The 12815-nt window shown below is 45.4% G+C and overlaps 1 protein-coding gene across 1 annotated transcript in view; it reads right to left on the bottom strand.

The window, feature by feature from the left end:
- Positions 1-12112, bottom strand: part of MAP3K9 (mitogen-activated protein kinase kinase kinase 9) — a 78016-nt gene extending 65904 nt beyond the window's left edge. Inside the window, exons 1-2 of the mRNA XM_028100867.2 lie at positions 11608-12112; positions 4181-4594 (exon numbers count right to left, since the gene is read on the bottom strand). Coding sequence (XP_027956668.1) covers positions 4181-4594; positions 11608-12007 — 814 coding nt within the window. The 5' untranslated portion in view covers positions 12008-12112. The remainder of the gene's footprint in view (positions 1-4180; positions 4595-11607) is intronic.
- Between the last annotated feature and the right edge of the window lie 703 nt (positions 12113-12815).

Here is a 12815-nt window from a genome sequence, read left to right as displayed (position 1 = left end):
GGTTTGGAGTATATCTAAGTAGTGGAATCCTGTGCAACCTTTAAATATCTTGTGGTGGAAGACTATTTATTTACATTACAAGTCACAATACACAGACAAGTCGGGAGGCACGAAAGCATGCTACAGCAACATGGTTATTAGGATTTCCCGTGCACGATTCTGGGTAAACACAAATATCCATAAATGCAAAAACTGGAGAAACACACTGCTTTTACCTTTCTGTTTTTCTGTGTTTTCTAAGAGAAGGGAAGAAATTATTTAATAATAAAAGTAATAACACCACCTTCACTTTGGGCAAGGCTTTTCATTTTCCAAAGCTTTCTCATATGACCTTGTTTTTACACTAATTTAAGTTTTAACGACCGGTATTGAACTGTTATTCTGCCCAATGCCTTCAAGCCAAAATCCTGAAATCCATCTACCTAACCCCCAAAAGGACAATCTTTCCACTAAAAGACCATCTTTCGTTGACACCTCTGCTAACAATCAAGTACCTGGTTCTTCCCAATTGACGGAGCAGAGACAAATCCATTATCAGAGCCAGGGCTTTTTGCAAGTAGTTTTAAGAAGTGATGTTGAGTTAATGATGCAATGTGGTAAAGGAGTATAAGCCATTGGTTAAATCAGGGGTCTGAGCCACACATCCCCAGGCCTGGCTAACCTTGTTTGGTTGTATGATGCCAAACATCTGAAATAAACATTTCTTCCCAATGCATGTCCCACATTAAGATTCCATGGGAAGACTACCAGCTGCTTCCCCCACCAGCCCTGCTCTCCCTCTTCCTTGGGAATAGCCCCTGATTATTAGCTGGGCTCACTGCCACCCAGATTGAAGGCCTGCATCTCCCAGCCTCCCCTGCGCCAGCCATGGCTATATGGTTACATTCTGGCCAATTAATGCAAGCAGATGTGTTTTTGCTGGACTTCTGGGAGGATCATGGAAGCCAACTTAACTCCAGGAGCACCTTTTTCTGTGCTTCTGCTTTTCTTCCTCCTTCAGGCCTGATACTTGGCTGGAATAACTGGCATTTCAGCAGCCATCTCAGACCATAAGGCACTCCTGAGAATGCAAGCCATGTATTGGGATGGAGTGAAAAATGAGCCTGGATCCCTGATGACATTGGGATGTCCTAAACTCTGCAGACTTCTTTTCAAAGACGAATGAACGTACACCTTGTTTTAGCCACTGCTATTTTGGTTTTTAGGTTATGTGCTGTCAAACCTAAACTTACTGAGGATTATATATCATAGGGTGCTATGCACCTTCCATTGCCAGTTAACAGCACGTGACTTTTAAAGTAGGTGACCAGGATAGTAAAGCATTTTAATTAATCACCTTTCCACTGAGCCTTTTATAACAGATGTTTATCACCAACTACTTTCTTTTGTCCACAAAGACAACCCCCATATGTACATAGTCTTTTCCCTAGCGGATTTAAGTCAACTAACACATAGGATTCCTGGAATTCTGCCCTCACATGACAGCGGCCAAAATCCAACTCTCTAGAATCCTTAATAAAAACCAAGAGAGGGGCGCCTGGGTGGCTCAATAGGTTAAGCGGCTGCCTTCGGCTCGGGTCATGATCCCAGGGTCCTGGGATCAAGTCCTGCATCCGGCTCCTTGCTCAGTGCGGAGCCTGCTTCTCCCTCTGCCTGCCGCTCCCCCTGCTCGTGCTCTCTCTCTCAAATAAATAAATGAAATCTTTACTGCACGGAGCACTGGGTGTTACACAAAAACAATGAATTGTGGATCACTACATCAAAAACTAATGATGTAATGTATGGTGACTAACGTAACATAATAAAATAAAATTAAAAAAAAAACAACACTCACCTCATGAGTTAATGTAACTAATGGTCAGATAAATTACCATTTAAATAAAAACTTTTGCTCAGGCGGGGGGGGGGGGGGGGGGGGGAGAAAAAGACTCATACTGGATTTACACAATCCCAGGCAAACAGCCACCACAGACAAATGTCAAGGAGCTATCCCAACTTCCCTGTGAGGTTTACAGCAGGCATCAATATCAGCACCAACCATGCAGCCCAATGGATTCCACACATTTCTGGGCATCCGCAACCCCCTTGAGGTCAAGGGTCAGACTGTACCACGTGTAAGTCCAACTCCCGCCACAGCACAGTGCTCCTGAGGGCTCCATCTTGGCAGTCTGAAAGCCCACTAAAGACAAAGAAAGAATAGGGTTTTGTCTCCCCAGTGACAGAATGACATTGAGGTCTCTTGCCATCTCCTACAAACAGCAGAACCTTAGCAAGGTAACTTTTCTTTCAAAAGAGCCTAGACTTCCAAACGCAAATCTCATGGAAGGTAAAACCTGGTGTTTACAGCTTGAAATTACAGCCAAATTTGAAACTTCCTGGAGGAAATGATTGACTTTTACAATTCCGTCATCCTAGCCCAAGTTTTTCAAAGGGCTCAGTACGTACGATTAGAGCACTTTGCCTACTTCTTCCAGCATAAGGATTTAAGAAAAAATAAAGAACAGTCAGCTTCTACATCACATTTTCTACCAACGCATCTGCTTATTCTTACCCCATCAACCAAAGCAATGTCTAGGCAGAAATGTGAAAGGGATCACCAAAAGTTTTAATTTAAGACATTTAAAGAACAGAATTTGGGAGGAGGGATGAGAATAATCTTATTTTATGGAATCTTAATCCTTCACATGCATTATATATAATGTTCCATGCTTTTACAAGGATGAATTTTTTTTTTTAATCTTTCTTTTTTTTAAGGATGAATGTTTCTATTATTAAGAGAGAAAAGGGCTCAGGTAGAAGAGATAAGAGTAAGAAAGGCTATTTTAAAGTAAACTGGAAAGTCTATTTGTCTATGGGTGTGTCTGTACGTACAAACATATGTATATATATATTTACATATATATAAAATAGTTACTTTAAAAATGTCTGGGAGGATATGCCAAATGTAACAGTTATACTCCCTGAAGGAAAACATTATTGGTTATCTTTCTCTTTGTTATCTACATTGCCTAATTTTTGTACAACAAAAACATCTACTTAAATAATTTTAAAATGTATTTTTCCCCTGAAACAAATAATACATTATATGTTAGCAATTTAAAAAAATAAAATCATAAGGAATTATAAAATAAAAATAATTATAATTGTCCAACAACAAAAACACACACACAAAAAAAAATCCGTATTTTTAAAAAGTAAACATTCATAGTATTGACAGAAAAATAAACCACATCTGGAACAGCTCAGAACAAAACAAAGTCCAAAGGAGTTCCGGGCTCAGTGCCGAAGGAGACAGAGAGCAAAGTTCCTGGGACCCACACCACCCCCTCCAAAACCCTAATGCCCCCTCTCCAGACAGGATGCTCAAAGTCATCTTAAGCATATCCTACTTAACAAATTCTATCCTCTCTACCACACAGTGCAGGCAAGAGAGAGCACAAATTACCGCACAAAAGCAGCATAGTCCCAGCGCCTGCAGATTCCTCCAAGGAAAGAGACTGGTTTCCACCAACTCACCATATAATTATGTCTAACACTTGCTTTACAATCCAGTTTATGGATCCTGGATGTTTCATAAACAGTTACTTCTCAGTTCCCTGCTATTAAACACTAGGTAGTTACAACAATTCATTAATAAGACCCGCAGGCTATCAGGAGTCTATACTACCACCAGCAGGTCACACTCTCCCAGTGGACACTGTCACCCGAGTTGGCTCCACAGCTCAAACAACATGCCTCTTCTTTCCTGTAGCCCCTTCTCTGGGGGGGTAGCTCAAGTTGGGGTGGTCAGGTAGAACGCAAAGAGGAATTATAATTACCTGCTGTTCCACCAAAGAGGGAAACCCCTTTTGTGATTACAGACACACTTCCCTAAAGTGGAAAAATCTACCTATATATATATGTGGATATGTATTGCACAGCATAGCAGAATTATACACTGCCAACCTTGCCTGCTCATATGAGCTCAGAATTATTCCAAACCCCTCGGCTGCCTCATTTTTCTCTTTCTAAACCAATTTCTCCTTGCACTCATTCCATCCCTACATCTCAAGGATGGAATGGTTTTAACCAAGAAGTTTCACTGCCCACTGAGATTCCTTTAGGAATCCACTCCCACCAGAGCCATAGACTGAGTATAAAAGTGCTCTTGAGCCCTCCAGCCCCATCTCTTCATACTCACTGTTACTGGACTTAAGGTCGCGGTGGATGATGGGGACAATTGCCTCATCATGTAAGTAGTTCATCCCTCTGGCAATCTGCACAGCCCAGTTCACAAGGATGTCTGGGGGAATCCTTTTCCCAGATAACACTCTATTCAAAGGCCCTCCACGTGCAAACTCCATGACCAAGCAGAGGTTGGGTTCCTTCAGACACACCCCCCTAAGGGCAATGATGTTGGGGTGCTTCAGCATGGCGAAGAGCTTGGCCTCCTGGCGAACATTCTCTATAGTCTGGCTGATGTCCTCATCGGGGTCATGGCGAGCTGCTTTCACGGCAACCTCATCCCCTATCCAGAAAGCACGATAGACCTTCCCAAAGCCCCCGATGCCAATAATCTCTTCCAGGGTTAGCTCCGCAAAATCAATCTCTAACACTGAGAAAGAGAAGAAAAAAAGAAGTCAAAAACATTCTGAAAATACCACTGAATCACCCATTTACCAATGGGTAAACATAGCAAGTTATCTGTTCACCCACTATAAGGTAAGCTCCATCAAGGCAAGAAATGTGGCTAAGCTATTTTCTGTTGCATTATTCTTAATGACTAGCACATAAGGAGCATTCAATAAATATTCATGTAATAATTTCTACTTGGAGCATCATGCAGAATGTCGTACCATGACAAACCATTTTAACAAAAGGGAACATAGAGGGAGATCATTTTTAGAAGACTTATTCATTTTACTGTGTACTAGATGGTAAGAAGCATATAATCCAGACACACAACAACCAAACCACAGTGTTAAAAGAGCCTTCATAGCTGTATGATCAGATTAGGAAAACCACCAACTCCCACTGGACAGAATATAAAAGGGTGAGTAGGAAGAGATTCTCAGGGAAGGCAACACTGGGAACGCACCCTAAAGAATAAGTGGGAGGGAGAGTGCCTGGCTGGCTCAGTCGGTAGAGTGTGCAACTTTGGAATTTGGGGTTGTGAGTTTCAGCTCCATGTTGGGTGTAGAGATTACTTAAAAATAAAATCTAAAAAAAAAAAAAAAAAAAAAGAATGAGTGGGAGGGATCTCATCAGGCAGCAAAGATCAGGACAGAGAAGGACAATCCAAGCAAAGGGAAGGTCCTGAGCAAGAACATGAGGTATGAGAATATACAGCACATTAAGAACTTCAAGGAGTCCAGTGTGGCTGGATTATACGCATTAGGATAGGAGGTGAGGCTCAAGGTCTTGCTGGGGTCAGCTAGGTTGTGAAATGGTTTTGAAGTCATTTTGAGAGGCTTGAACTTCATGCTGTGAATGATAGGACTCATGTATTTTTAAGTAGGGGAGAGTTATTAGACGGCGATTTAGAAAGGACATCAATTCTGGCAGCCATGGGGAATATAACCTGGAGGATAGGGAGCCTACTGCAAAAGGAACCATTAGGGAGGCCGTTGAAGTAGCCCAGGCACACAAGCACAGGGTCTGAACATCAGCAGCAGGTAAGACGAAGCGTGTGGAGTAAACTGGGAAGATATTTGCAAAACATGGTTCTACCATGACCTGGTGACTAAGATGTGCAGGAGAGGAGCCTCCCAGGGGACATCTCACTCCAGAAGTCACCTGCTCCACAGCTCTATCCCCGATGTCCCCAAGTACCACGCCCAACCACTCATCTCCTTTCCAATGCAGAGTATGAACCTAGGGTACCTGATTATATCTTCAGCGTTGTTTGGAAAGGCTTCCTTGGATAGATCATAATAGCTGCCAGTGATTACAAATCTCGGGCTAGATAAGGTGTTGCTATAGGAGTAAAGTGCTATTTTACGTTTCTCTCATGAAAACCCTGTGCTCTGTCTTCTCAGTCTCTTTGTCTTTATCTGGCTGACTCATACTCAACCGTCAGGTCTCAGCTTAAACAAAATCTCCTAGAGGAACTTTTCCTAACCCCCGCCTAAATGAGGTCAGGCCCCCATCAAACACGTCCATTAACAGTCTCTCTTTGGCAAGACCTAACAAGGTTTAATTACTTGTTCAGTGCCTGCTGTCCTGCGAGATTGCGAGATTCACAAGGGCAGAGTCTGTCTGCTTTATTCACCACTGTACTCACCCTGCTGAACATTCAGCAGGTAAGCAGAAGTCAAGTAAAATGGGGGGACAAGCTATCTCAGTAGGAAATGAACCAAACTCAGATCTGAAAAATTTTTTAAAAATGCACTGGACCTCCTGAAACAGAGAGAATATAGCCAATTTGCTAAAAAACAAACAAAAAACTAAGAAAACAAAGATATATTTCTGAACTTTTGGCAAGACCAAGAGGAACTGGCCACTGCTGGCTCTTCTCTTCCTTCCTCAGCCAGCTCCAGGATGACTACAACCTCCACTCACATGCTCATGGTGCTCAAAACTCTATATTCTTGGGGCGCCTGGGTGGCTCAGTTGGTTAAGCGACTGCCTTCGGCTCGGGTCATGATCCTGGAGTCCCGGGATCGAGTCCCACATCGGGCCTGGAGTCCCGGGATCGAGTCCCACACCGGGCTCCCTGCTCAGCGGGGAGTCTGCTTCTCCCTCTGGCCCTCTTCCCTCTTGTGCTCTCTATCTCTCATTCTCTCTCTCTCAAATAAATAAATAAAATCTTTAAAACAAAACAAAACAAAAAAAAACTCTATATTCTTGCTTAATTAGAGTATTCCTATCTTATCTAGGGCTAATATTCATTTGTATTTTACAATGCAACTGGCAGTCTGCACAAAAGAATACAGAAAGATATACAACAAGTATAGCCCATCTCAACCCCCCAAAGTTCCAATTGTACAAGCTCTCACCTCATCTGGCACTCCTCTTAAAGAATAAATGTTACGGCTGGTCCTGCAGAATAATGATCAACATCCGCTCTAAAATCCTCTAGCATATCTTGCAGTACAGAGGCCAGAAAGCTAAGAACTACATTTCCCAGACTCCCTTACCACTACAGGTCTGCTTCTGCCAATTAGATGCACAAGATAGGGAAGTCAGAAGTGAGATGGACACCATCTTCTTGCCGCTTCTCCTGACAAGCATGGCTATGGAGAAGTGGGATTTTTCTGCATGTCGGTGTCTAATCATTAGCTCTGGGAAGATGTAGAAAGGAATGCTGCAAGGCCAAGTGGTTGCCTAATCTCTGGACAGCAACTACAACAGGGTGTTCTTGAAATGGACAGCTTCAGTGTCAACTCCTGATTCTGTATGTTCGCAATTAGAGAAGTGGTAGCTTGCTGGGTGAGCCAGGTCTGCAATGCTGTGGGAGTTGTTCCTATAGGTCCAGCTAAGAACCCCTTCTAGGGGGCAACAATTCTGTAAGCATCCACTTTGCTGTGTTAAATCACTTTCTGCTTAAAATAGCTTAAGTGTTTCTGGGTCCTAAAATGAATCCTGATTACTAACTCTTGTCTTATCTCATCTACATCAATGAGAAAAACAATGCGTATATTAAGGAGTGATAAGAAACCCTCTTGGAGAAATATGTAAATTATGTTAGGAGTCTCCTTGGTCATGGAGGGAAGGAACATTCACTTTTTCTAACAGCTTTTACACTGATGAAAAGATACCTGTCTCTTTAACAAGTCTGCATTCACACATTTTATTTCCTCAACTGACTATCTGAATTTTCCTTAAGGGAATTAACTGTTGTATTTTCTCTTACACCGTTCCTTCTTTCCTCTGGTCTGAAGCATAGTTGTGAACATACAGGATGTGTTAAGTATTTATTTAAATGCATAAGGATTTAAAAGAAGTGATGCTGAACCTGGGTGCTGAAGGGACAGCTCCTCAGATGGCATTTCCAAAGACAGAAAATCTCTGTGGGGAAGGGAGAGCAATAATCTCTCTCTGGGTAGAACAGAAACACTCAGGTTCTTGCTAACTAGTTAAGGAAATATTATGACCAGCCTTCAAGAAAAGTATAGAACACAGCTTGCAAGCAGAGAGAAGACAGAAGAGCCGGGCCTGGGGGGAGGGTACTTTCTTTTCCTTTCCCTGTGAAGACATCCCTTTGGGTAGGAACTAGACCTTCAGCTGCAGCTGAGAGAACGTGGGGCTCTCCTTTCCCACTTCAGTCAAGACCTGGTTTTAAGTAAGAATCAGGTCAAGTCACATTCAGCACATTTTTCAGTTTCTGTGGATGGATATTTCCAAGAATATCAGGAACAAAACCTTCTCTCTTTCATTTTTGCAGTAAGGATGTTATCCTCTCTCAACTGTATTCTTGAAAACTAAATGTATAGGCACATTCTGGCGGGTTTTGGACAAGTGAATGGTACATACCTCACTCATTTAAAAATCCCAAGTACACCTGAAAACATATCCTTGTATTTCTAGTGGATGCAAGGAAAAGAATGTAAATTAATAAAAATCTTAATTAATGCCCTGCTTGAAAACAGACACAATTCTCCTGTAAGAAAAACTTTTTTTCTTAATACCTAGGACTATGTCCCAAGATGATGAATTTGGAACTGTACGTTTTTCCTCTTTCACTAAAAAAAAAAAAAAGATGAGTGAGCTCCTAGGTTATTTATATTTGTCAGCTCCATGGAGAGCTAAACTTTCATATCTACATTGGAGGGGATAAAGGCACTATATAAATATTAGATGATTTCTAAATATCTATTATATTTTTTATTTGTCACAAGATTTGTTTTGAGTACAGTTTGAAACAAAATTTTCAATTTAAAAAGCAATATTTAAAACTAAAACTGAACATTCTTACTTAACTGTCTGCTATTCATAATCTAATGTCACAATTCATACCCCAGAAAAGAAGTTCAAAAGGGTAACTAGGGAAAAGCTGTCAGTGGCTCAATTTCATTCCAAGTCTTTGGAGACAAGGTTGTCAATCACTTTATTTTCTGAGTGACACTAACTAAAATGGTGGACGCAGGACACCCATCAGAGCACCTGTTAGCAATTTCCCAAGTTCATCTTTATGAAAGCATTTGTGACTTATAAGCACCTCCTTATCATTTCTTTATCTCCTGGTATTTTTTTTAAAGTTGTATTTATTTAAGTAATCTCTACACCCCAGGCCCAGCTCGAACTCACGACCCTGAGCTCAAGAGTCGCATGCTCCACCAATTCAACCAGCTAGGCACCCCTATCTCCTGGTATTTAATACAGTATCTATCTTTTGCTAGGTACTCTAACTGGTTTTTGAATGGAATTAAATTTTCTGAATTATCAAGAATTAATTCCATTCAAGTTCGGAACTGCTGATGAGACTAAATAACTTACAAAGGCCTTCAAATGTCATGTTCTTCAAGTCAATTCTTTTAATAAGCATAAAGTACTTCCTACTTCCTTATCATCTGAGTTCTAGATACAGGAAGCTAGTCTATCTAAGGTAACTTTTGTCACAATAAAGATTTAAGTCCTGGGCACCCAAGGGAGAAGGAGCTGCTAACGTAGCACACTGTGGCCCCGGCTGGTGTTCGGCAGATGAGTTTTTCCAGCCCAAGTCACATTCACTCCTGACTGCTCTGACAGCTCGGGCACAGAGACGGGAGAAACGGAGTTCCTGCTCATGAGCCTCACACAGCTCTCCCACTCTTGACATTAGCTGTACAAAAAAAAAAAAAAAAAAATCACAAAACGTCACCCATAAAGAACCTCAAACCTTTGACTTATGTATAAAAAACTGCAGCGTGTCTAATATGCCAGGCCATTCTTCCAGTTATCTCTTCCAGTATGTGACCAAGTTCATCTTCGGCGCTATTTCAGATACTACATTAGGACCCTTAACCTCCACCTTCCCAGTACTACAGCCAAAAAGATTTAACGCCCAGAAACCATTTAAAATCATTTGTTGCCTCCAGGCATTATAAAGATCAAAATGTAGAAACAGGACGTTTTACACTGAATGAGAGGGAGATAGAAACAAAGGGAACTAAGGATTTGAACATCAATTTGATGGTCAAAACACCAATAAAGAAGAATAGAAAAATAAGGAAAGAGATTATGCTTTTCATATTAAGTGATGGTATTTATTTTTTATTTTTTTTAAAGATTTTATTTATTTATTCATGAGAGACAGACAGAGAGAGAGAGAGGCAGAGGGAGAAGCAGGCTCCCAAGGAGCAGGGAGCCCGATGCGGGACTCCATCCCAGGACTCTGGGATCATTACCTGAGCCAAAGGCAGACGCTTAACCATCTGAGCCACCCAGGCGCCCTTAAGTGATGGTATTTAAAGAAAACATCTTAAATAAAGTAACACAACTGTTCAGATGAAAATAAGTTACGGGACCGAAAGATAAATGTTACAAATGAAATTTAAAAACTAAATGCCTAAAGTTGGCCCCTGGCAATGATTTTTTTTAACTAACTAAACTGTAAAGTATACAAAATATGGAATAAACAATAAGAAATATGTATTAACAATACCTTTTAGCAGGGAAGAAATTATGGAAATCATCAAATATAAAACAGTGTAAACTGCACAAGAAGGTATTTACATCTTCTTAAAACCACCTAGCAGAACTGATTAAGGGATTCCAATGGCAATTTAACTCCTTTGATAAAAACAAAGGAAATTTCATTGCAGGGTGTGGAACAGGGGGCTCCTGGGAAATTGGTGAAAACCAGGACACTGGAAGAAAGGCCCTGGGAGGGACAGGGGCATGGTCCCCTTGAGATCTGGCAAATACCAAATATAGGCAAGGATCTAGGGTGAGAAGAAAGGAGAAAATGTATTATCTGAACAGCCTGGGTGTCAAGGGACTGGGACTTAGCCACTGTACCTTGTGCTCCTGATCTCTCATGGGGGAAGGACATACTTTTCCCTCTCCAATCATTTCTCCACCCATCATCACCTGCTTCTTCACACACTCGCACCCTTCTCAGCACCTCATTCAGTGAGACTTCTAAAGGTACAACTTCTGACACAAGACGGCGATCCAAGAAATCAACACGACATTTCAAAGACACTTCAGCCTTGAGTTCACACAGGCTTCCGGGACATGAGAAGAGCCAGCCCAGCCAGCCCTGCGCGAGACACCCCCATCTGCTTCAAAGCAAATGCCCTGAAGGGGCGGGGACAGGCGGTCGAAGAGGTCGGGAAGGTCCCCGATTTGGGGACTAAAATGATGACAGAAACTACCAGCTGGCCTGCAATCCTTCCAGATTTGGGGAAGCGGGGAGTGCGAAACAGGGAGATTCTCATGCTGGGGCTTCAGGATGTGGAAAGCGGAAGCCACTGCTGAGGTGGTCAGATGAAGGTTAAGGAGCCCAAGCGCCTGAGGTTCCAAGCAAGGCCTGCGGCGTCTCTATCCTACCCATCGCACCCACCAGAGCAGCCCCTGCAGCCCGAGCGCGCGCGCGCACCCACTCCCAAGTCAATCATTCCCCACCCGCCCTGCGACCACCCGTAGGCCTCCAGCCCCCCACCCCCTTCCCCACCCGGCTCCGCGGCCCAGCCTTCGCCTTACACTGGATGGGCGGGTAGCAGCTGGGGTCCTCGCCGCCGTGCTGGCAGCGGCTGGAGAAGGCGCTGCGCGGGGTCACGTAGTTGCTGGGGAAGATGCCCACCCGCTGGTTCAGCTGCCCGGTCCACCAGCCCTCGTCGCCGGACACCTGCGAATCCTTGGACAGCACCTCCACCACGTCGCCCAGCCGCAGGGTCAGCTCGTCCTCGCCCGCCGCCTCGTACTCGAACACCGCCGTCCAGTAGGGCAGCGGTGCCTCGGGACCCAGCTCCCCCGGGGCCGCCGCCGCCTCCTCCTCCTCGTCCTCCTCCTCCTCGGCCCCGGCCCCCGCTCCGTCCTCCCCCGGCGGGGCGGCAGCGGCGGCGCTCGTCAGGCAGCCGAGAAGCGCTCTGGAGGGCTCCATGGAGCGGCCGATCCATAGGGTGCGGGGCTGCCGCCGCCCGCAGGAGCCGCCGCCGCCTATTGTTCATGCGGCTCCGCAGAGCTGGGGGGACCCCCCTCCCCCGACGGCGGCCGCAGGTAGGGCCCGGGCTGGCGGGGCGGGGAGAGCCGGCTAGCTGGGGCTGGCGCGGCGCCGCGACAAGTGCGCCGAGCGGGAGTGCTCACCGCGGCATGGGGGGCGCGGCGGGCCAGAGCCCCCGCCTTCGTGCTCGCCCCCCCCCCCACTCCGGGGGCGGCCTGGCCACCTCCGCCGCGGGTGCCTGCTAGCTCAGCCGGTGCCCGCCGCCGCCCGCCGGCCGCCGCTCCCCTCTCCGCCCGCGCCCCGCCCCCAGCGCCGCCCGCACTCCCGGGACCACCTGACGCCGGCCTGGCTCCGCCCCAGCCCTGCGGACCCGAAGGGGCGGGGCCGCCCGGCGCTGGGCCCACCCTCCCCACGCCAACCCGCCCTCCCATTGGCCGCTGCCGACCGTCCGCAGGTTCCTCGCGCCGCGGCTGGGGCTGCCCCGCCAGCCACCGGCCCGCCCCTCTCCACCCCCTGCGCCTACGTGTCTTGCCCCCGGGGCCCGCCCCCTTTTGCGGGCTCTCCTCAACCCCAGGTCGACCCATTTCTCTCTCCCATTGGCCCGCGGCAGCTCCAACCATTGGTCCGTGGTACCTGTCCATTTCCTGCGAGAGCTCAACACCTCCTGGCAGGAGGAGTCTGCGGCCTCATTGGGTGCAACAGAAGGGATGGGTGGATCTTCAAAGGTAAGGCCGAGTCTCAGTTCCGA

This window comes from Eumetopias jubatus, unplaced genomic scaffold (genome assembly GCF_037043125.1).
Source record: "Eumetopias jubatus isolate StellerSeaLion01/CBP00866 unplaced genomic scaffold, mEumJub1_p1.0 scaffold_7, whole genome shotgun sequence".
Lineage (NCBI taxonomy): Eukaryota > Metazoa > Chordata > Mammalia > Carnivora > Otariidae > Eumetopias > Eumetopias jubatus.
The sequence above is the reverse complement of the archived record's forward strand: the minus strand, read 5'-3'. Positions and strand labels throughout refer to the sequence as shown.